General features: G+C 46.8%; 1 protein-coding gene across 2 annotated transcripts in view; it reads right to left on the bottom strand.

The window, feature by feature from the left end:
- The window catches only part of KCTD1 (potassium channel tetramerization domain containing 1), a 90,019-nt gene extending 65,293 nt beyond the window's left edge, over nt 1-24,726 (bottom strand). The window contains exon 1 of one of the 2 annotated variants that reach the window (XM_060121218.1): nt 24,373-24,726. Coding sequence is in view for 1 of the 2 variants with exons in the window: in XM_060121217.1 (XP_059977200.1) it covers nt 22,222-24,024 (1,803 nt within the window). In the remaining variant the exon portion in view is untranslated. The other variant, XM_060121217.1, reaches the window with a different exon arrangement.
- Nucleotides 24,727-25,212: the final 486 nt, after the last annotated feature.

The following is a 25,212-nucleotide window of genomic DNA, read 5'->3' as shown; positions in this document are numbered from 1 at the left end:
AAGAAAAGAATCTAAAGACACAAACCACATATGCCCTTCCAGACTTATTTGTTAGAGCCACGGCTTTGACTCTTCCCCAAACAAAATGCCTTGATCTCACTGTTTATACGTACTGCCTGGATAAACTCTGCCCAGAAAGGTCCTCTGGAAAGAACGCTGAATATCAAAAGAGTTCATTTCCCTAAAAAAAATCCCTCTCCTATTAAACCCAGCCAATACCAGCCACTCTTCTCCAGACCCGTCCTTTGATGAGGCTGGCAAAGAGCAAAAGTACCCAAACAACGTTTAAATCTTGGCTCATTTCTCACCAGGCATCTCTTTCTACCCATAAGGACTTTCCACACCTCCGGGGTGAAGAGGAAGATTGGGCTAGCAAAACCTTTGCAGCTGGGTACTTCGGTGTGCCAGGCCTTGTGCCAAGCAGGGTACAGACACCCCTGCATGAGGCAGCGCTGCTAGTAACCATGCCGGACAGATCACGTGCGGTTTAGAGGTCAATAACCTGCTTCAGGCTGCAGACACTGCACCAACGCACGTGCGCTGGTCCGCTTTGCAATCTGCTTCGTCCCGTGCTAAATTCTGGGACATGATTACCCTGTATAAGCCGGTGCCCCTATCTCCCCACTGCCTCCAGTAAGGCCCAACCTACTGTCCACCTCATTCCCTTCTTGGCAACCCAGAATTAAACTAAACTAACCTGCACTTCCCAAAGATTTTCCAAAACTTTTGCACACGCTGTTCCCTCTGCCTGAAACACTCTTCCCAGGGTGGGTCTCTTTGTGCCCCATCTAAGTAGGCCCACGTGCCCATAACCACCTGTCATGTCCCCAGGGTTTCATGTTCTGTAGAACATATCCGACTATATGCTACTATATTGCTACTATATCCCATTTTCTTGTTGTTACCTATTTCCCCTTTTTGTCTGTCTCACCCCCTAGACTATATAAGCTCAGGAGAGGCAGCGTCCTTGTCAGTCTGACGGACAGTTGCCCTTTCCAGGGCCCACGCAGCACCTGTGGATAGGTGTTTAAGCGTAGTTGAGAAATATGCAAACAATTTAGGTATCTCTAAGCTCCACCCCCCGCAGGGCGGGGCCCTCCGTTTACACAATCCTGGATGCTGGAGACCAGTCTTTGAGAGCATTTTCCTCTGGGTGGGAAGAAAAAAAATCCAAGAATGCACATAATTGCGAGTTAGCCAAACGTGAGGAGAGACCAGCAAGGAAGCAGCCCTTCCTGGACACTTCTGGGCACCGGGGAGTGACTGGACAAGGGGGACCGTGCCTCACGTGCACGATGAACCTCCGGGGGGGCCTCGATTCATGGGCTTCAGGAAATCTGGGGGGGACCTTCCAGCTCTATGAGGCTGTGGTCTACACCGGTGTTCCCAAACAGGGCACCGTGCATCTTCTTGCTTCTAAATAGTTCTGGGTGTTTTAGTGAGTATTAGAATATACAGCTAGCACATCAAACCTGTGATTTCGTGGCTACTGTCACTTGGGATGAGTGTGGAATAGTCAAGAGAAAATGCCAGGTGAACATGAACACTGGCGAAACAAGAAACATGAAAAGTCACAACGTCCTTGCATTGCGACATCGGAGAAGCCATCCCCACTTTACAGCCCCACGCAGTCTCCTCCAAGGCATCCAGAGGGATGTTGGAAACTGAGGTGACCTGGGTAAAGCCTTGGTGATGGAAACACAATGCGAGGATCAAGAAGCTTAACGCCCAGGGGGCTCTTCTCTGAAGCATTGGTATTTTCAGTCCAATTCTCCCTGCACATTTTGGGATGTTTTTCCCAACAGTTTTCAAACCGCTTAATTTACAATGACCAGTTTCCCTAGGCTTTAGAGCAACATATTTTCTGCACAAAGTAGCAATGAGTAGAAAGCAGAACGCTGAATGCTAATGCTTTAACTCCCTAATCCCCAAACTACCTTTCTCCATCTCTTAAGGCCCCTGCTGCCAACATTGTTGCCAGTACCTTTAAGAAGCGCTGCTTCTCTGCTTCTCCTCTGGCCCTTTAGGAACAGAAATCTACTCTGCAAAGACTCGGGAGAGGCCCACAACACTTCCTCAGCTGGCTGCCCTGTGGTGGTTTGGGAGGGTCAAGGCCGAATCTCTCTGCCCTCCTGGCCACGCCGCAAAGAAACAGGGAAAAAAAAGTTTCCTTGAAATGTTAACCACAGAGAGCTTAAAAAGTAGGGCAGGGAATACTTGCAGAGAGGAGAATAAAGCCGGAATTAGATGTCATTGCTTTAAAATCATAATTCCAGGTCAAGGACTGAATTTTTCTTTTAGGTACAAAAGTACTCAAAACCCAAACAAAGCTGTTATTAAGGTTCTATCAAGATCTTCAGAAGGAGAGACTGAAAATCTAATTGCTGTGCTTACACGGAAGAAGAAGTCTGCAGACAAGCCAACAAACACACATGGAAATAAACAGAGGGGAGGGTGGGATGAACAGGCAGAGCACAGAGGAGTTTTAGGGCAGTGAAACTACTCTGTGTGATACTACCTGGTTGGATGCATGTCATTAGACATTTGCCAAATCCCATAAAATGTACAACACCAGGAATGAGCCCTAATGTACACTATGGAGTTTGGGCGCTCGGGAGGTGTCAGTGGAGGGTTACCAATTATAACAACGTACCATCAACAGTGGGGCAGGCTGTACTGTGTGGGACGTGGTATCCGTGGGCACTCTCTGAATTTTCTGCTCTGTTTCCTTGGGCAACTAAAACTGCTCTAAAAAATAAAGTTTATCAATTAAAAAAAACAAATTTAAAAAATTACACTTGCTGCAAGTCACAGTAATTTTTCCCCCAGAAAAAAGACAGCAAATGGAAGCCTGAAATCTAGAAAGTCTCTCTGCACAGGCACAATACTCGACATCAGGTCAAGTGATGCCGAAAAGCGCCCATCTTCATGCTATGAAACTTGAGACCCAGCACGTTCATTCCCGTGCAACTTGTTCGTTCCCTCCCTGGCTGAGAAACATTTCCGGAGAGTGTTCCTTTTTTTTTTTTCTTTTCAGTATGGGGGCGTCTCACTGCTGTGGCCTCTCCCGTTGCGGAGCACAGGCTCCGGACGCGCAGGCTCCGGACGCGCAGGCTCAGCAGCCATGGCTCACGGGCCCAGCCGCTCCGCGGCATGTGGGATCTTCCCGAACCGGGGCACGAACCCGCGTCCCCTGCAACGGCAGGCGGACTCTCAACCAATGCGCAAACGGGGAAGCCCGAGTGTTCCTATTCTATCTAGCTTTCCTTTCGATAAAATGGGCCCCTACCTTGAATGTGATCCTCCACTTTGTCACTGACTCAATTAAAACACAAAGGATGTTCTCCGGTTGAATGAGGGACGCCCTGGAAGTGGGAGCCAGGATCTTTTAGGATCAGGATCCCAGACTCCCTGGGGAGCACGCTGGGCCAGATGAAGGAGGAGGGGCTTTGAGGGCCGGAGGGGAGCTGAGGTTGCAGTGTCATCTGCATCTAACCTGGGTCAGTGTTTTCCTTCTGTGATTTTAGAAAAGTACATAAAATATTAACAAGACCACCCCAAACCAGCCACCTCATCTGTCCTCGGGGACTCCCCCCGTTCCTGTTATCGACTCCTCCCCATCAGCATGTAAACATGCTCCTGTGTCTCCCATGTTAAAAATATATAAAATCTCCCACAAACTCGTCTCCAGCCCCAGCTCCCTCCAGCTCCCGCTCTCCTGACCCCTCTCCTGGACAGTCAAACCTGAAAACAGCCCAGCTGTTCCCCTTTTCCTCGCCTCTCTTCCCTCCCTCGGGTCCCTCCATATGGCCTCTGCCCACTGCCCACCACCTCACAGAACTGCTCTGCAGAGAAGCCAGAGGATGTACACTGTGGTCTCGTCTTACCGGCAATCTCAGCCGTGTTAACAAAGCCCACTACTCCCTCTGGTCCCAATACACTGCAACCTACCAGTGCCCTCCGCCCCCCTGGCTTTATGCCAGCAAGCCCCTTCTACCCAATATTCAAGTTTCTTAGGGCTCTCTTTTATTCTCCAGCTAGGATTTCTTTTTAAAGCAAAATAATCCACCCCAAGTGGCTTCAGTTATCATCCACAAACTGGTGAACTTCCAAATATTATCCTCCAGACGACTTTTGCCAGACCTGTTTATCTACCTGCTTAGCCAACATTCCCCTCGGGTGTCCCAGAGCCTCTCAAATCCAACACCTCCCAAGCAGAACTTACCATCTACCCCCAGGGCTCCCCCCCGCCAGGGGCCCCTGTTTCAATATGTAGCACCACCATTCACCTGTCCATCACCTGAACTCCTGTCCCCCCGACACCGACTTCCATGTCCTGTGGAGTACACCACCCATATATTTCTGGGAACAATCTACTACTTCTCCCCCTCCCGCTACTGCTATCTTAGTCCCTGGACACCGTCACCTCTCCCTTGCTCTAGTTCCTCTGCAATTCAAGGTCCACATCTCTCAACCAAAGAGAACTTGTTAACAAAACAAAACAAAACAAGGCAAGTAAGTTGAATCCTGTCCTGCTTATAGCCCTTCCACAACTGCCCAGACCACAGATGAGGTTTGAAACCTTTAACACGGTCTAGATGTCACAGCGCTGGAGCCGAACCCTTCAGCTTTCTCTTTCACCCCTTCCCCATCACTCTATGCACAAAGCCCACAGACTTCCTTTCTGTTCTGGAATATTCTGGAATGAACCATGCTCTTTCCCATCAGGGGTGTTTGCTCACACACCTCCCTGTGTCTACCACGTTGCTCACATCAAACTCCTTCTTCCCTTCTCTGTTCTCTCTACACCCCCTTGAAGTGAAAACTATGAGTAAAGCCCAAGGGAGAATAAGAACCAAGAGAAATAGGTAAGTTGAAAAAAAGCACCAAGAAGGAAAAACAGACAGTTTGGTTTATATCCCTTTATTAACTGTACTTTGCCCTCTCAGACAGTATTCTTTAAGTTTAAAAGAAAACGTAACCCAAGGAGGTTGTGCCTAAACCAGAACAGATATAAGTTCTCAAACGGAATTAAATAACTGTGAGGGCACTGATTTTATTTTCTGTAACTGTGATCAATCAAAAGGCATCTGGAGTCCACGATCAAATCTCATAAACGATAAATGGGACTTCCCTGGTGGCACAGTGGTTAAGAATCCGCCTGCCGATGCAGGGGACACGGGTTCGTGCCCCGGTCCGGGAAGATCCCACAGGCCGCGGAGCGGCTGGGCCCGTGAGCCATGGCCGCTGAGCCTGCGCGTCCGGAGCCTGTGCTCCGCAACGGGAGAGGCCACACAGTGAGAGGCCCGCGTACTGCAAAAAAAAAAAAAAAGAATCCGCCTGCCAATCCAGGGGACTTGGGTTTGATCCCCGGTCCAGGAAGATCCCACATGCTGCAGAGCAGCTAAGCCCGTGTGCCTCAACTACTGAGCCTGCGCTCTAGAGCCCTCGAGCCACAACTATTGAGCCCACGCACCACAACTACTGAAGCCCTCATGCCCTAGGGCCCGCATGCTGCAATTACTGAGCCCACGTGCCGCAACTACTGAAATCCCTGTGCTCTAGGGCCCATGTGCCGCAACTACTGAGCCCACGTGCCACAACTACTGAGCCCATATGCCGCAACTACTGGGGCCCATGTGCCACAACTACTGAGCCAACACACCACAACTACTAAGCCCACGTGCCGCAACTACTGAAGCCCCTGCGCTCTAGGGCCCACGTGCCGCAACTACTGAGCACACACGCTGCAACTACTGAAGTCTGTACACTCTAAAGCCCATGCTCTGCAACAAGAGAAGCCACTGCAATGAGAAGCCCGCACGCGGCAATGAAGACCCAACGCAGCCAAAAACAAATAAAATTAAAAAAAAAAGAAAAATGGTATTAGTGACAATAGTCATTGATATTTCCTAATACAGTACATGATACATCCTAATATTGATAGAATTAACATAGGAGAGCAAGAAGAGGCAGAATAACCACAAAAGCCCAATGTAGACAACTGGACAGACAGACAAGCAAAAGGAACTCTTTTCCATAAACCCAAATTATAACATTGACCCCCTAAAGTTGGAGTCCCCTAAGAATTTCGCAGTTGTGCACTGTCAACTCTATAATTTGAGCAAATACTACACATTGGATGATTCTACGGAATCAAACGGATTCCTTTGTAAAAGGGTTTCTCTCAGTTGTTATGGGGTTGGAGGTTGAGCCAGGCAAAGGCAGAGGAGAAATGAGGGCTCTGGGAGAAAAAAAAAGAAAGAAAAGAAAACCTGAGTAGGCCTGAGGTGGAGAGGTGAACACTAGTCCAGACCTAAGGCACAGAAGGGGCTGAAGTCCAGGTGTGGTGACCTAAGGGCAAGTCCATCTTCGTCTCGCCCCACCGTCATCCCCAGAGGGCGCAACTCACCAACCAGATCTGCACCTCTACTAGGACAGCACAGCTACCACTACCGCATTTAACCCAGCTGCTGATTTATCTGGCTGTGTGTGATCCCTGTCGTGTGCTAAGAAATCAAAAGAAGGGAACAAACTGCTTCTGCAATATATGCAGGACAGAACTCGACTTAACCTTCAGGGCACTGTCTTAATCGTCTGACCTTCAGAGCAGAGCACAGTGCCAGGCACACAGTAGGGGTGCCACACATATTTAAGGAAACTTTTTTCCTTATGTGCCATTGGAGGAGCTTTTTATTTCTAACCTTCACAGCTGAAGAATCAGTTTTCATTTTTTCAAATGAGAGTAAAATACCTAGACCCGTTCTGCTCAAGGCTAGGAGGGCAAAGATTATAAACTCACCTTTATTGTTATTACAAAATATTTTTATTCATTTCTACAAATACTTTTGAGCACCTAAAATGTGCCAACCACTGTGCCAGGCACTGAGAATAGAGCAGTGAGAAAAGGAAGCAACGTCCCAGGAATGGTCCTTATGCAAAGGGTCCAATGAATAAAAATCATGAAAATGTTAACTCTCACTTTTAAAAATATTCAACCATTAGTTTTTGAGAGGCTACTCTGCATACAGGAAATAAAAGAGAAAACAACCCTAAATCAGTAAGAAAATTTCAACCGCAGGTTGAGATACATTAAATCAGATACACTACTTTATACATCACATTAAGTTGAATATTGTAGGAAAAGACATACATCCTTGAAACATAAATCCCAACCAGAAATGGCAACAGACACTAGAAAGTATACCAAGGTATGGTTAAGGTTAAACAGCCTGACCCAATAACGGAATTCACATCGAGGACAAATGAGGGCTCCAAAAAAGAATTCACTCAGTGTCTTTCAACTGCGATCTAATTTACAAACATTTGATTTGTAAAATTTTGATTTGCAGACATTTTTGCCACGATGGAATCCTAGGTTCTTAGGGCAGAAGGGATTCTCAAGATCACCTGACCAGGTATTCCGGTAATGCCCGTCTCATCAAGGACTTCTCATAAATTGGTTTAGGTAAGTTAGACTAACACCCAGTGAGGTGACAGCAGTAACCAGCAGCCATGCCAGGTGATCTCACTCTCAAATGCTAATCCCACGATCCTTCAGCATCACAAATATGGACTAACAAGTGCCCACCCATGTTGATGTTTTCTTTTGATTCCATCAATAATACCTTGGCTGCTTTCTAGTATAGAAGTGGGGAGAAAAGCACAGATTTTCTGACAGATATCCTCAGTGAGGCAGTGTGGGGAAGTGTGTCCCTGAGAGAAAGACCCCGGTCCTTTGAAGGCATGGGAGGACCTTGCCCGGGATGGGAATCAACTGAATAAAGTCTGAAATTGCCACATCGTAAGGGTTACACATAACCTAGCAAGTGAGAACCGGGGCTTTGTTGACCAGCAAGGAGATTCTGAGCCTATGAATAAGGAGCGCTTCCTGACTCCGGATCAGATTCTGCTACCCATCTCTCTGGCCTTCCGTATCCTCTCCCCGCCTAACAAGCTGAGGTGCTCAGATGTGCTGTCCACCCTGAGCTCTTAAGAAACGATACTAAGACCTGTTCTATACAGGTTACCGTCCTTCCCCTAACATTGGGTTGGCCAACACGTGCGTTCGGGAAAAACCCGAACGCACATGTTGGCCAACACAATATTCTAGTTCGGGAAACTGTAAGTCTGATTTAAAAGTGCCCACCTGTACCTGGAAGAGTGGACAAGACCAGTCACGGGTCCATCTGCTCTGGGCTCATGCAGGGCCTCCTCTGGGATTAGGAGAGCCCCTGTGCTCAGTGTGTGTGGCCCACTCCTCTGTGGGTGGGACCCAACTGATGCAGTCACTTCAGTCTATTTCGATGATAGTTTTGTTGGTTTTAATGTCTGTCTCTCCCACTTGGATGTCAAGTCTATGAGAAATGAGACCTGTCTTGTTCTTTACTGGGTCGTCTGCGACTAGCACATAGTAGGTACTCAATATTTGTTGATGGGAATCCCCTGCCGGTCCAGTGGTTAGGATTCTGCGCTTTCGCTGCTGAGGGCCTGGGTCCAATCCCTGGTCAGGGAACTAAGATCCCACAAGCTGCATGGTACAGTCAAAAAAAAAAAAATTAATATTTGTTGAATAAATGGTCAAGTGAGAGCCCTGGGATACGCCCTGAGTTTGCCATTTACTAACTGAACTTCCTGGGGCAGGCTACTTCATCTTTCTAGGGTACAAGATTGTTATGCGATTGGATCGAATCATGTATGCTGAGTATGTACGGTAACAAGTTCCACACATATGTGTTAGCTCCTGAATGGATCATGGGGATAAATTCTTCAGGAATGAGATGTGTATCTTTAGTAAAAGCAATGCATTGAAGGCTAATCTTCTAATTATAATTCGTACTTCATGATGCAAATAATATTTACTGACTTCATTTCTAAACATGTTGGTATAAACTAAATTAAGACTAAAATGTGAAATATTTGATGATTTATGTCAGTTGAGCAAGTACTTTATTGCCACATCGGAAAAGAGAGTTAAAAGCATGACATAATCTCTCTCAAATTAGCACTTTGACACAAAGAGTGCCACTGTTCTATTTAATACTTGCCAGAAAGTTTCATATTCTTTATTGTATCTGGATGAGATATTTTCTGGTTGTAAAGTGGCCATGAGAATGTTTTTTAAACTATTATTAAAAAAAACCAAAAAACAAAACCTGCAATTTATCATCTGGTCACATGTATTGTTTTTAATGATAAAAGTTTAAAAGATCTCAGTTGCATATTCTATACGATAAAGATATTTTGTTTATTCAAATCAATTTAGAATATACTTTACTGGAATCACGACACTCTAATGAAAATTATAAATAAAAAGATCAATTTCTATAAATTTACTGCTTATAATTAAAAGAAATCAAATTGTGTACTTTTTAATGAGATGGATAATTTTATTGAACACTGAAGACATATTGTCAATACTTGTAAGTCATTTCAACTTTTTTCTAAGATCTACTTAAAAGGTAGTCCAAAATTAATCTGTGAACATTTTATATATATTTAAATTAACCTCTTCATGGTATAAAGGAGAGAATAAAAGCTTGTAGATTTAATTTTATTTTTATACTTCAGTGAGTTACACACTGGCTCAAACAGGGATACCTAGAATTTAATACGCATTTTTCTCTTTTATTATTTGCCTTTTGGTTATTGTTATTTTGTTCTTATCATAGATGTGGGTCCTCCAGCTGGTTTCTTTGCATATTTCCATTCTTTCACCTGCGTTTATAAATATTTTGTGGGGTTTTTTTTTTTTTTTGGATCCACTGTCTTAGCTTTAAAAGAGAATATTGAGGATCAGCTGGAAATTGTATGCAATCCTTCTGCTTTTCCTCTAGCCTGTCAGCAATCTCTAACCAACGGAAATTTTTTAAAGCTGTCAGTTATTAAGCACTTACTACGGGCTTTTACCACTCACAACTGGAGTGCAGTCAGCCCTCCATATCCATGGGCTCTACATCCACAGTTTCAACAAACCGCAGATCGAAAATATTGAAAAAATCATTCCAGAAACTTCCAAAAGGCAAAACTTGAATTTGCCATGCACCAGCAATTATTTACATAACATTTACACTGTATTTATAATAGTATTTGTGTTTATAACTATAATAATACATCGTATTTACAACTACTTACGTGGCATTTATGTGGTATTATGTATTATAAGTAACCCAGAGATGATTTAATGTATAAGGAAGGGTGTGTGCAGGTTATATGCAAATACTACACCATTTTACATACGGGACTTGAACATCTGCAGGGGTCCTGGAACCAATTCTCCAAGGATACCGAGGAACAAATGGATTCCCATTCTTCCCATCTAACAGCTGAGAAACTAAGTAACTTGCCCAAGGGTAATTCAGTTATTATTCTCTTAGCTTTAACTTGGTCTACCCTTTGGTAAGTCTAATTAGAACTGATGAGAATGCTGAGTTTGCTCCAAATGTCCAGTAAGCTTGGAGGTACCTTGGCTACTTCCCTCCCCTTTAACTTTTCTGATCCTGTGCCTTTTCCCTGTCTCCTTTTTGCTCCCGTGTCACAAAAGTATCCTTGAAACCTTGTGTTATCTGCTGTCACCAGCGAAAAGGGCTACATGTCAGTGGTGGCCACTTCCCAGCGATGTTCTTGCAGGGAGAAGTCGGGTGGCCCCAGGTCGGCAGAGCCCGGGCAGCTCGCCTGTGCAGTCTGGGTGGGAGCTGGCGGCCAAGGGCCGCTGTGAGGAAGAGCCTCCGTGGGCAGTCTGTCGTCCTGTGCCAAGGGGTACAGACTTGCCCCATGAAGCGCCTTAGTATCATTAACATCTTCCATTTGCCGGGCACTCCACCGTCATTTTTATTGGTTCTTTGTACTAGCCATACCTGCATCAGAGCTGTGTTCACTTTTTGTTTTAATTAAGTGCTCTGGCTGAAGTGGGAAAGACCGAAGGCCTTGGGGAGCTGGTCTTCAACTGCCAACCAGTCAGGGATCAGACGGAACCACGCAGCTCCCTGTGGGGGTCAGCCCTCAACCACTGCAGAAAGGGTTCCAGGAGCTTGGGCTTCACTGTAAGGAAAGATCCCCTGACAGTCTGGCTAGAGCTGTCAGCCACTGACGTCTGGAGCCTGTGCTGGGCCATTCTATTTTACCCTAATCCAGAATGTTCCCTTGGATTTTCCTAAAATACCAAAAGCATGAAAATCACATTAAGCCTCTTTTAGTTTTTAAAAGACACATCCATCTACATGCTTGTGCTTCAGGGTCCTTTTTCTTTCTTTCTTTCTTTAATGCCTAACTGCACTGCTTTTATCACTTCAGCTAGGGAATTCCCTGGCGGTCCAGTGGTTAGGGCTCTGTGCCCTCACTGCCGAGGGTGCGGGTTCAATCCCTGGTTGGGGAACTAGGATCCCACAAGCCACACAGTGTAGCCAAAAAAACCAACAAAACAAAACTTCAGCTATAAATGATAGCCCCCAAAGCAGCCCTGTACAAGAGGCCTGGCCCTGGACTTGGAACTTCACTCCTCCGTGGTGAGGTGAACCTGAGAAACTGCCTACCCTCTCTGAGGGTCAGTTTTTCTCACCTAGGATGGGTATAATCCCAGTGCCTCCCCTCCCCCTTCAGCTTGCTTATACTGTGTGGACAGAGTATCACAGGAGTTAGCACACATCGGAGTTTATCTTTCAGGTTACTTGTCTGCCCCCTCCACGAGACTGAGTCCTCCAAGGACAAGGAATTTATCTATGTCAGCACCATCTATCTAAGCCAGTACCTGACACTACAAAGGGCCCTGCAAAGCTTCCTTAGAAATGAAGTCACATACAAGAAAGCCATTTGCAAATCATTAAGCACTATTCTCATGGACCTTAGTAATTGATTACTCATCGTATGGTCCCGGACTCAAGATGTGAAAGAAATACTGCTGGGTACCAAAGGAGCCAGGCTTTAGTAATTCAAAGAGCTGGAACTGAAATGTAAACTAGGACACAGTACCAGTTCTGAATTTCTTTGGGTTATTGCGTAAATACTCAGTCTTAAAACACGTGGATTAACACAGGGTGAACATTTAGAGGGGCTGATATGGAGAGAGATGTGGCAGCCTGCGTCGTGCTGGGACATCTAAAATAGTATACTAAGGCCTTCCCAAGAGAGATCAATGTCACAGCAAGGAAAAGGCTTACATTTTGACAAGGCAAGATTTTATTTCTTCTGAGTTTTTACATTTTCTCTTCACACACTTTTAAGGCTTAAATGTTTAGTCTTTCAGTTTGGTCGGGCCACCTTCGGTCCCATTTCTTAGAAAGTGATACACACTGTTTACTACCCAGGCTTTACTTGTGAACAGTCATTAGATGGTACAAGACCCTCATCCTCTCCATTGGGTCCTCCTTCTGACTTGCCCCAGGTATTGCCACTGTCGTTTCTCCAGCATCTTCTCTTAACTATTTCTAAGTTATTCTTTACCTCCAAATTCCTGTCCTTGCACACAGTAAGTGCTCAATAAATGAATCCTATTTTCAGAGTTTTTCTGTATAGCAGCAGTCTCCTTCATCTTGACTTTTCTCAGATCACCACTCACATCCCAAGAGGTGGTTCTAACATACATCACTTGAGATTGTAGTTAAATGCTATGAATAGGATCTAGGATTCCATGATCCTCTCCTTTTTTTTTTGCGGTACACGGGCCTCTCACTGCTGTGGCCTCTCCCGTTGCGGAGCACAGGCTCCGGACGCGCAGGCTCAGCGGCCATGGCTCACGGGCCCAGCCGCTCCGTGCATGTGGGATCTTCCCGGACCCGGGCACGAACCCGCATCCCCTGCATCGGCAGGCGGACTCTCAACCACTGCACCACCAGGGAAGCCCTCTTCATAAGTTTAAAAACATAAACCTGAGAAACATACCTTGAACTTTACCACCCCACCCGTAAAATAATCCTGAAAATAGTGAAATCACCAGCACTATGAATATCCTACTGTTAATTATAAAAATTCAACGTGTGAATGACCACCACGTTGAGAAGAAAAGAGAATGAAGCTAGCATAATCCGTTTTCTAATATTCTTGTTACACTTTTATTTAGGTCTGTGTGTTTCTGCAGCAACATGCTTTCCACTGTAAAATAAATTTTCTGCCAGTCTCTTTTTTTCTGGAGTAAAAAACAATGAGATATTTGTTCAAGATGGAAAGAAAATATCTAAAATCTATTTATATATAACTCTGTCAGAAAAAAAAGTCACAAAATAGAAACCAACATTCCAGATGAGCTGGCTTAATGAAATTAATAGAATTATTAATTAAAGCTATTATTAGTTTATTTAATATAATTCTCAAACCCACAAACTTATACTACTGGGAATATGGTGGCTGAATACTGTGATTATTTGAAAAGCAAACTAAATTAGAGGTGACAGATCCCTGCATCATCACAGCAATCGTTTCTATTTTATACGAGTGCTCGCTTTGTCAAACTAAGAACAAGTCAGAAGAGGTCATTAACTGGTCAGCAATGCTGCATCAGAACACCAACCAGTTACCCTGATTCTGCAGCCTATTCAAAGCATATATTAGTACACATCAACTTCAAGTAAAACTTCTACTGATTTTATATAGTCTCCAAGACAGAAGTCAAGAATTAGAAAATTAAAAAAAAAAGAATTAGAAAATTACAATCCAATTATGCATTAGGGAAATGCAAACAATATACCAGAAGATCTAGCCAAATATAGGCCCTACTTCTAGAATACTGGAATTAAAATTTACGAAAGTCATTACAAAGAATAATGCTAGTTAAATGCCATTGAACTATTTTTACTCTTTTTATACGAAATGTACAAATTTCGGAGGGGGGGTGACAGTGGCAGTGGTGCCTCTTACTACCTTATGTAAAACACTTGAACATTCTCATCAATATTGCCATCATCTGTTTAATACTTCCAGTATATTTTCTCAACGTCTGTTTACTTAAAGTTGTATGGAATGACATAATAAGCAATACAATCTGAATTACACCCCCCCCAAAAAATTTACTAAAGTCATTGCCATGACGACCTTCATGATGTTTTAAGAACCCCAGTATTATGACTGCTCCCCTAATCCCAAACCATTCCAAATAAAATTTACTCCTGTGAAAAGCTGTCAATCTCCTTGTAAGCCAACTTTTGTGAATCCCCTGGAGTTTGGACAGCGATTATGCCCCCCAGAGAGTGCCTCCTACCCCCTCTAGCAATGGGAAGGGTCTGCAGAACAAACTTAGAAGAAGCTGTGGAGCTGAGTATCAAAGGAAAGTAGAGGGGAGAAAAACCAGCTTTGGTGTAAAGCATCCACCTGGATGGGCTGTCTGAGGTGACAGTGAGAGGGAGGGGCCTGGGTGAGCCACACTGCCAGAGGCCTCCTGAGACTGCCCATCTCCTAGGAGACCAAAGGGGTTGCTACTGGCCCAAGGCAACAGACGCCCCAGAAGGAGACACGGCAGAAAGGCCCCTGCGCAGCGCCTGGACGACCTATTCACAAGAGAAACACTGAAGACGGAGACTGGGACTTTATCAGCAAGATCAGCCGTTTTTCATACGTCAAACATTCTGTGCTAAGATAATAAAATGACAGAAGATGTTCATCGACCACTCCTGTTTTAAGCACTTCTTAAACAGTAATTCATTTAACGCTGATGACCCTAGGAGGTGAGTATGACCACTGTCCCCATCTGACCCAGGAGGAAACTGAAGACCACGTTGGTTCTGGGCAGAGCTGAGCTTTGGCCCCGGCAGTCAGGCCCTGGAGTCTACTCTTAACATGTTCTGTGTGATGGGGCTTCTCAAAAGAGGCTGATACTGTCCCCAGACTCGTCAGAGGCTGGGACCACACACAGCAAAATGGAAGCATGTTAAGCACTGGAAATATTCTTCTGTGTTCCCAATTTTTTTTTTTTTTTTTTTTTTTTGCTGTATTTTAACAGGTTTGCTCTTCTTAAGTTGCTCCAGGAAAGCACCTCAGGCAGTGATATGAATCTAATGTTATATCATCTTCTCTTTAATGGATTCTTTTATTTGAACAGCTAAGAATTTTGGAATCAACAGACCATGGATTTAAAAGCAGACTCTGAAATCTGACAGTTCTGGACTCAAATCCCAGCATAGTCACTAACCAGTTGTTGGACCTTCAGTAAATTAAGTCAACATCTATTAACAGACTCCTCCTTTGTAAAATGGAAATAATAACCATAACTCCTTGAAGGACTGTGTGAGGATTAAAGGAGACCAAGTAGCCCACTGCTCCTGAGCGATGCAGAGGCTGCCGGTCGGGGGACCACTTTAAAGCCCTCTGTTATTCATGATGACATTCCACTTCCTAACTACAGAGTCAGTTACAGGCTGGGACAGTTGACATCAGACTCTTCAAGGAGGGAAGCACGTTTGTCTCTGGACTGCAGCCCAGTAAAGTGGAAGCCTCGGGGCCACACACTCCCTCCCTTCACTCCTGCGTGGATCTGGTCCAAACGTCCATTCCCTGACCCAGAACAGTGAAGAAGCCAGGATGGTGAAACAGTTCACCTGTGTAAGTTCCTTAAAAACCACATGGCAGGGCCTTCCCGGGCAGTCCAGTGGTTAAGACCACGCTTCCAATGCAGGGGGTGCAGGTTCGATCCCTGGTTGGGGAACTAAGATCTTGCCTGACGCGCCGCAGCCAAAAAAACCAACAAAAACCAGCCAAAAAAACCCCAAACCAAAAACTACGTGCCAAAAGCCACAGCAAGTTTAGGTATCAAAACGAATCCACAAGCTGAAGAAACGTGGTGGAAAGAGCCCTTATGGGACCCGGTGCTAAAAATAACAGTTCCCTTTGTCTTGCGTTAAGAGAGGAAGGATGGGGACTGAGTGGTGAGACCGCGGACTGAACCGGGTGAGTTACCCTGGACTGGGGACATGTAGTTAAAACTAGAAATTGATAATTACAAGCTTCCAAACTAGTCTTGACATTCGGTAACCCAATTATCACAAAGGAAGCAACACTTATCTCTGTCATTCTCCAGCATTCCTTTCCAAATTCCTCTTTCTTCCCAGAAGCCTACAGCCTAACCTCTCTTAAATCTGTCAGCCCTTTGTAGGTAGCACATTTTTGCCTCCTTCCTTACAGACCGGATCAAACCGCCCATCTGCCAGGGTTCACTGCCAGGTGATCAGGGGAAAGCAGTAATTCAGGGTGTGAAGGAGTCTAGACACTCCCAGGAAAGGCTTGCATTACAAAGATGAGTTTCAAATGTCTATACTCAGGTGGAGATGGGGCTGGTGATCGGGGAAGAACTGAGTGGCCCTGGACGGTGCCCGGGGCTTCCCTCCAAGGCCTCCCCAGGTTCCCGCAGTTTCCCAGGGTTCCAGAAATGGACTCGACACAGGAGACCCTTACCGCCCCCCCATTCCTGCTCCTTCACGCCTGTGGGACTTCCCTGTACTCCCCCCACCACCGCACCCTCCCCCCCCCGCTCCCCTCCCCCCCATATTAAAAACAACCGAACTAACTACCTGGAGGGCCCACAAGAGCTGAACTGTTTCCAGTTGCTAAACACAAATCACAAATCTCAGAAAGTAGTGGGTTTCCAGAAAAAGGAAGTTCCCACTGGGGTTTGCAAAGCTACCCGAGAGCAAACTGCTGTGACAAAAACTACAATTAAAGCTCAGACACTCTGGCCTTCCAATACTGGAAGACCACTTCCATTTGTTTTGAAAATTTGTTTGAAAACAAACTTCCATTTGTTCCCACTTCCATTTGTTTTGAAAATTCTGTGACCCAAGATGCGGACAAATTTAGGATACGATATGAATAAAAAAAAAAAATTCAGTCACAAAGGAAAGTTTGCTGTCAGATATAAATGGATCTTTTTTTTTTAAGGAAAAAAAGGCTCCATCAGATTGTTATAGCAAAAGCTGAAAGGAAGAAAGTCTGACAGTAAAAAAAAAAAAGTGTTGAACAGAATTACTGAAAACCTAAAACACGTCTAATTAGGTTGGGCCTCCTGTAGTCTGACAGGACGCGCTGGGGTCCAGTGTCTAGTTCACAGCCATGGGCGCTAGGTAATATCCCCTCACATGCAGGTTCAATCCCAGCCCGTAGGGGATATTAGCGAGATATCCTGAATGGCTTAAATGCCCATTTATTTCTAGACCATATAGAAGCTCAATCTCTGTTATAAAGACTCGACACCATTCAGAGACCATCCTCTCTTGAAAGAGAAGGCAAAGAGAAACTTTCACAGATCTGGAAACCCAAAGGGCCTAAAACTTGACAAGTTCATCTGTTTCCCTTGTGATGTTCACGCATCAAACAGAGAATCACTTCAGCTTGGAAGCCCGTCCTCTGCAAACCCTGACCAAGGGCAAAAACTGAATCCTGTTCCTCTTGGCACTACTTAGCAGGTAGCAAGAGGTTCAGGTAACAATGGTTGAGCTGAGGGACTTCCCTGGCAGTCCAGTGGTTAAGACTCCTTGCTCCCACTGCAGGGGGCACGGTTCGATCACTGGTCAGGGAACTAAGATCCTGCATGCCCTGCAGTGGGGCCAAGAAAAACAACAACAAAAAACAATGGTTGAGCTGAATTCAGCTTCTTTAGAATATTACTAGTGTTAAATAAAAATGTTTATCAGCACAAGGTTTCCAATTCTAAAGCTCCATTTTCTTTCATTTTCATTTATCAAAGTCAATCAATCTCCCTTTTTGGACCAATTAATTCCCACTACCTATCCCCTATCTAAATTCTCCAAAGAAGTCTTTCAAATAGCATCCTGACTAATCGGTACAATGCAGTGAATGATCAATCAAGAGAAGTAAAAAAGGTTCTAGAAATAAAATTTCTAGAATACTAGTTTACGTCTGGTCCTAAGATTTTCAACATACGTAACCACAAAGCAACTCCTATATCGATTCTGCTTTTGAAGTGGCAGTGGAGATGCCAAAAGATAACTTGAAAGTGAACTTATTAAATCACTGAAGTGGAGCTTTGGTCTAAATCAAGGTGAAAACCTAAGAGGTCTCACGCACAACTCACAGTCCTATTTGAAGAAGGGGCTCTTCTTGCTTGAAATCCATCTACAATGACGAGAGGATGCCCTTATAGGTGACATTTGTCAGGGGAACCAGATTTTAAGTCAGGGTTTACGTTCGAGATGAATGGCATCCACTTTCTCCTTTGGTGGCAAATACTTCTCTTTCTATTTCCTGGATCAGATATGATAGATAGTGAGCTGACATATATGTAGGTTCATATCAATTTAAAATAATACACCTGAGTACTCACTGCAACATGAATATGCAAGAGTAAAACTACAGATTTCTTTCGTCACCTTTTAACCTTCTTTATTTTAATCTCGTTTTAATATTTAATGAGGTCAAAATCTTGCCAATGAGACTACTTTCCAAGTGGAAAATGATTAGTTTATAAAGATTCCTGGTACCCAAGCCAAAATAGTAGGTGCTCAGTAATTGTTTCCTGAGTGAATGAAAAAAGTTCCACACTTATGTTAATGCCATTTAGTTTCTTCACCAATTTGAACTTTCTGTAAAGGAGAGCAAACATTCCTGCATCAGAAAAAATAATACAGCCACAAAATATTATTAAAAATCAGGAAAATACCCATTTTAAACAAGGTGGTTAATCCTAATTGCTCCAGATAACCTATAATTGCCATAGCTGTTAAACACACTCTTCTGTCACGTTTACAGAAGTTTGATTCCATCTTTAAGAAAAAAAAAAAAAAAGTGTATCCCTCCCGCCTAGTCTCCAAATTCAAAATAAGATTTTGGTGATAATTTCAGTAATACAGAAAATGCATGTTTTTTCTAGTAAGTAGATAGAATGAGTATTCCTTCTCCCTTCCCACATGACAGCACCTGAATGAAGAGTGGTTTCCCAAGTGCTATTAGTATCCGGCTTCTTCAAAGGCAAGGTCATGAACCACTGGGCGTGCCTCACAGGGAAGCTGCTCTAATTTTCATCTTGGAGACTCTAAGGACAGACTCTGGCCCCTAGTGAAGTCGATGAAACAGAAACACTGGACGTGCACCACCAACCCCAGAATCTCTCCACTAATAGATTTCCTACTTACAGGATTCCTTAAAAGTATTTCTGGAAGTAATCTGGGTTAGGGTCAAGCAGCTCCAACTGAAGGCACCTTTGTCACAAGCTTACGAACGCTGCCAAGTATACTTTAGGTATACGTTAGGGAGCTCATTTTCACATTTTCATTTGGTACCAAGAAAGGTACAGTCCATAAAAACTTTAGCAACAAAACTATGATATTTAGAATCTAAACTCCTACTCGTATTCTTTTCTCTGTAAATGATAAAGACTAAAGTTACAGATCTCTATCATCCCACCTAGGCTGAAGTACTGTTGACTGAGGCAGGAAAAATGCTGCATTTTCATGCAAAGAGAACAGCTATGAAGAGGTAGGATATGGGACGTGCTAAGCCTTTAAATACCACGTTATCTCCACCTGGGAGCTAGACGTTGTACTAGCAACTGGATCACTTAAATCACAACAGCCTTGGGTGGGGAGGGGCGGGAACTAAAACCATCCCTTACTTTGAATACAGACCTTCAAGAGAATTCATGAATGAACCAGTTAAGGTAACCAACACAACCACCAAGCCCTCCACCCACTCCAAAACCAACTAAAACCAGGCACTCCACAGGAGTGAAAACATCACCAATTCCATAATCTTCATTAATCCTTGAGTGCATTCATTTTTCAACCAGTCCCATAAGTGATACACTTACGAACACCCTCAAGAAGTAAAAAGAGTAAATGCATTGATAGTAACAGGCTCTTCATTTTTTTGAGAAACTCGCAATGTTACAAAAGAATCAAACATCGGGGGGGACTGTGGCCTCAAGTGGTCCTTAGTGGAATTCAGCGCCACTCCATCTGATGAGGGTCTAGCCTACATTAAAGTCAGACAGCCTATGTTTATAATTAAGTGATAATGACCGAAGTTCGAGGTACACAGGGCATTTCCTGGGGATTAATGACCAGCCAAAGGAGTTGCCGACCTAAAGCAAAGCCTCCGGCCAGTAACCCCAGCCAGTCCTTAATCCCCAGGAAATGCCCTGAACCTCAACAGTGATTTTAGTAAATAGAGGAGGAAAAAGTTTAATATCAGCTTTGTACTTAAATTAAACACCTGTTTCATACTTAGAATGCTCAGACTTCATAAAGTGAGTTCTACAGGAGTTACTACAGAGTTCCCTTAAACTTCTTAAGGCTGATAAAAAAAATGTTCACTCTAACATTAGTGAAAGCAAAGAGGGCAACTTTTTGTAGTGTTTTAACTGCAAGAGACTTAGCTAAGATACTGTTTGAGAGGCATAATGATAACATAACCAACATATGGACCCTCAAATCTACATTTAACCTGGGAGTTACCTGACAATCACTCAAGAATAAAAGAATCAGTGTTCAGGTTTACAGAAATGATTGATCTCACTCAGTTAAAATGAAAGACTGTGACAGAGTGACTGCAATTCTTAGAACAAAACCAAACCAACTAAACAAACCCCCCTAATCTTTCATGGATCTCATGTCATTATTCTATGTGACACTGGTGTCAAGAAACCAGTAGACAAATGCCAGGGGACAAACTGCTTCATTGTTAAATTCAAGCAGATAGATACTTTAATAAACTCTCTTAGGCTTTTAACTCTTAATTAATCAGGTGCTACTTGAAACCAGGGCATTTTAAGGGTTTTTACTTTATCAGAAGAATGTGATCGTTTATTTCTGCTTTCAAAGAAAAAGCAAACCCAAATTCTCCAAAGAGGAGAAAGAACTCTCCCGTCCATCCTTACAATGCCCTACAACCACCTCCTGGTCTGTCAGAAACTACCGTGCACACTACAAGTGCAGAAAGGCACGTAAGCCTCTGGTCTCGTGTATTTTAGAGAACTTTGGTGTTCATAGAACCTTTCACAGCCCCTTTCTCGGTTGGCCTTGAGGCTTGCTGATTATCAAGTAAACGTTTGAAAGGGTCAGTGTGTCCAGAACTGGAATTTCCACTTTGGAAAAAGCACAGAGGTACCTGACATCTGTTCCTTGAAAGACCTGCACTACACCTCCAAACTTAGAGCTGAAATTCCTACTTCTGCTTGATGGCAGGGAGGGCAAAGCTGTAAAACCCCGTGGCTACTCCTGCCTGGAAAATAGAGCAGAGTCCCCAAGGACCTCTGCGTTCTGGCTCCTACAGCACAGTACCCAAAAGATGAATACAGTTTTAATAATATGAATATATTCCTCCAGGAAAAATAATAAGACAAGCATCCAATCGAATCCTCAATCTCCACCCAGAATTCTAAGTGCTTAGAAATAAATAATTTTTGTGTGAAAACAGTTTCCTTATCTTTGTTGAGGATACTGAAGTCCAGAGAGGTGAACTGACTTGCCCAAGGTGGCTCAGCTTCTGGGCTAGCACTCTTACTTTGGTGTTCTTTCCACTCTACTGTGTTGTTATCTCAGTAGTCTGTCTTCCCACCACTTATCTGCCCCCTAGACAGAGAGCTCCATGGTGCTAGGAAAGACAGCAATGTTCCAGTGCCCACTCTGCTGGGCACCATGGGGCACACTCCAGTTGGGAGCCTGGCTGGCAGTGGACATACTACCTTTCCCTAACTTTAACAAGTGACTTTCGTTTATGAAAACTACATCCCAAATGTTGCTTTACATTCAACTACACCTTATGGTATAAACTGGCTCTCAACCGCCAGTCTCTCCAAAACCCGCCCCTTTACAGTAAGTAGGATTGGCATGTTTTCTTTTTAAATAATTTATAACTTTTTCTACCTTCATAAGTTAGGGCGAATATGTAATGCAGTATTTTAATGGTTACTTTATTCAAAGATATTTTAAGTAACTGCTCCATTTATATGCACAGTATTCCTGCACTCCTTGCCTTATAAACTCAGGCATTCAGTGGAGAGAGGCTGCGAGGGTTGAGCTGACCCTTTTGTTCTGAGAACTTTGACGTTTTCAGCGTTACTGCGCAGCAGGGATTGTTAGGTAGCTTGCCCTCTCACAGCCTTTAAGGTTAGGTGTAAACTGTCCTGAAAAGCATCGAGAGAGTTAAGCTTCTAAGGGTGAAATCAAATCCGACTCAGCATATTTGCTACTTTGAAAAACTTCCCCCCAACCCAGACCTGAGTTAGCACAAGTTAGTCTCGAAGTGGTACCAGAGAAACATTTCATGCATAGAGTTTGGTTTGGTTACCTGGGTGGGGGAAACAATAGCAGGTGAAACTACTGTGGGAGAATTGGTGCTTCTGTGCCCATTGGCTTCTGGAAGAAGAGGCAGGGGGTCGTGTTTCACGGAAACCACCACCACCGCATCCACAGGCTCCGAGGAGGGGCGGATACAAAGTCTTTTAGGGGAAGAGGGGCCGCAGATTTCCCCCGACCCGAACACGGACTCGTACAGGGCGCGCTTGGGCGCAGCCTCCGATTTCACGTCGGGCCCGACCTGGCTGTCTCTGGGGAGGATATAGGTGTTCCCCAGCGAGGGCGGCTGGGGGCGGTGGTGGTGAGAGGGATGGGTGGGGGGATGGGGGGAGTGGTGGCGAGCCGCCCCGTTCAGAGCCTCGGCGTAGCAGCCCTGCGGGGCGGGCGAGCCCAGTTTGGTGCCGATGCCCGCGATGCTGTTGAGCGTGGCGATGGAGACGGCGCCGATGCAGTGGTTGGTGTAGGTCTTGGAGAGCTTGGCCGCCTTGGACAGCATCTGCATCCTGGTGCCCAGCAAGTTCTTGCCGATGGCTTTGTTCTCGTACCAGGTCACATCGCCCTCGCTGCAGTGGTCCCGGGGCCGCTGGAAGAACGCCTTGCAGAGGGGGTTGCGCTTCGACAGGTACTTGACGAAGCTGGCGTAGGGGCAGAACTCGGTGCCCGTCTCGTACATGCGCGGCAAGTTCTCCTCGTCGCTGCTCTCGGCGCGCTTCTTGCTCCACGACGACGAGCGCGACTTGTGGTAGGGCCCGAGGGACTTGAAGTAGACGAACTTGCGGCCGTCCTCGTCCATGGCCAGCCCGAAGGAGTCCTCCTCCAGCTCGCGCTGGTTCTCGCGGCCGCGCGTGCAGAAGTACATGCACGTCTCGAACCAGACCTTGTTGAGCAGCCCGAAGGGCGTGTTGGTGCTGAAGACGCTGGAGGTGTAGAGCTTGCGCAGGTCGGCGCGCGTGATGGCTTGCTTCTGCACCACCGGCCCGGCGCCCTGCTCCTCAAGCTTGCGGATGACCGCGGCCAGCGTCAGGTTAGCGCTGCGCAGCTCCGGGTCCTTGGTGAGGTCGAGCGTGCGGCAGTACGGGGGCTCGTTGAGGTAGCGGTTGAGGGAGCTGCGGATGCTTATGAGCGACGACTTGCTGTAGAGCTGGCCGCTCTTGGAGCGGGCCTCGGCGTAGAAGGAGCGCAGCACGCGGCACAGCGCCCCCTTGTCCATGGTCTCGAAGTCCGGGCTCTGCGCCTTCTCGCTCAGGTACTCCCGGAAGATGCGCACGGCGTAGCGGGTGGCCAGCCGGGTGTTCTCGCTCAGCCGGGCCCGCTCGGGGCGCTGCAGCACGTCGGGGTCCAGCTCGGCGCCGTCCCCAGGCGGCCCGCCGCGGGCCCGGGGCGCCAGCAGCCGCGGCGGCGCCTCGGGCTCCAGCGCGGCGCTCTGGTCCATATTGATCATATGGACCGGCTCCGGCTCCAGCTCCTCCCCGGCCGAGTCCTCGGGCTCCAGGGGCTCGTCCCAGTCCAGACCCATCTCTTCCTCCTCCTCTTCCTCCTCCTCCTCCTCCTCCAGCCCCCCACCTCCGTCCTCCTCCTCGTCCCCTGTTATCTGCACCTCCTGGATCTCGTCCTCCTCCTCCTCTTCCTCCTCCTCCTCGCCCGCGCTGCAGTAGTGCGGGCGGCCGTGGCGGCGGCCTCGGCCCCCCGCACCGCGCTCGCCCTCGCCCCGCTCCCCATTGTTCTCGGCGGCGGCGGCGCTGGCGCTGCCGCCCGCGCTGGTGTTACAGTCCCCGCTGCCAGGCATTCTCGCCATATTGCCGTCTCTCTGCCAGTCCTCGGGCAGGGCGCATGCGCTATATTGGACCGCAGCGCTGAGAGCTTTTGTGTTTAATGACCTTCAGCTACCGGGAGGCAAAGCCGGGCTCTTAAAGGAGCCGCGCTCCAATTGTCAGTTCGGAGCGCTGCTCCGGAGGGGCAGCGGCGCGCAGGGGATGGAGGGGTAGGGAGGCGGGGGGTAAATTAGACAGGGAGAGCGTAAGGACCGAGGCTGGCTGGACCCTCTTCCTCCCCCACCTCTCTCCCCACTCCGAAGAAAACTTTGAAGGGAAAAAAAGGAAGGGGAGGGAGAGCTGTCGGTGGGGGTGAAACACTCCCAACTTACCCTCTGGCTGAGTGGCGCGCGGGCCCGGGCGAGAGAGAGAGGGAGGGCCGGCGGGAGGGAGGGGCGGCCGCTTCTCTAAGTAATGCCCGAGGAGCAGTGCCCCTTCCACCGCCCCCTCATTGCCCCCCGGAGCCGGGGGTTCCGGGAGGCGGCAGCACCCGGTGGGCCGCGGATGCTACTTCGAGAAGCCTGTGTCTGGGGCCGCCCGGAGCGGAGCGGAGCAGGCAGGTTAATGAGTAGGGTGGAGGAGGCACGGCGGGGCCCCGCACCCTCTCTGCGCCCGCGGCCAGGGCGCAGCGGGCGAGGCTTGGGAGCGGGATGGGGCTGCCGGCAGCGGCGACTCCCCCACCTACTTGCTGCGGGCGAGGCGCGGGGGCCTGCGGCCAGCCGCAAGGCTCCCAGCTCCCTTTCTGACTCTTGCAAAGGAGCGAAACACGCCCCACGTCAGCCTCATCGCTTTCGACTTTTCCAACAGCCACTTTTAAGCTATCATTAAAGACCGGGGGCGCTCCCCGTAGGTCTGGGGCAAGTCCGCGCCGGTCCAGTCAGCCTGGGGAAGGAGCGAGGAAGAAAGACTGGGAGGGGCGGGTGGGAGGGGAGACGCGGGAAGAGGCGCTGGGGGCCCCAGGGACCCCTCCCCACTCGCCCAGGCCACCGCCCTCCTGCCTCGGAGCAAACTGACACAACACCCTCCGGCGAGGCGCTCCACCTAGTTGGAGCGAGCAATGCCGGTCCCTAAGATCCGTCGGGCAGGAGGGCGGAAAAAGTGAACTTGGGTCTCGGCCGACCCCGCCGCCGCCACAATTACGGCAATTGGGATCCCGAGCGTGCTCTAGTTCC

This window comes from Lagenorhynchus albirostris, chromosome 14 (genome assembly GCF_949774975.1).
Source record: "Lagenorhynchus albirostris chromosome 14, mLagAlb1.1, whole genome shotgun sequence".
NCBI classification, from domain to species: Eukaryota; Metazoa; Chordata; class Mammalia; order Artiodactyla; family Delphinidae; genus Lagenorhynchus; species Lagenorhynchus albirostris.
The sequence above is the reverse complement of the archived record's forward strand: the minus strand, read 5'-3'. Positions and strand labels throughout refer to the sequence as shown.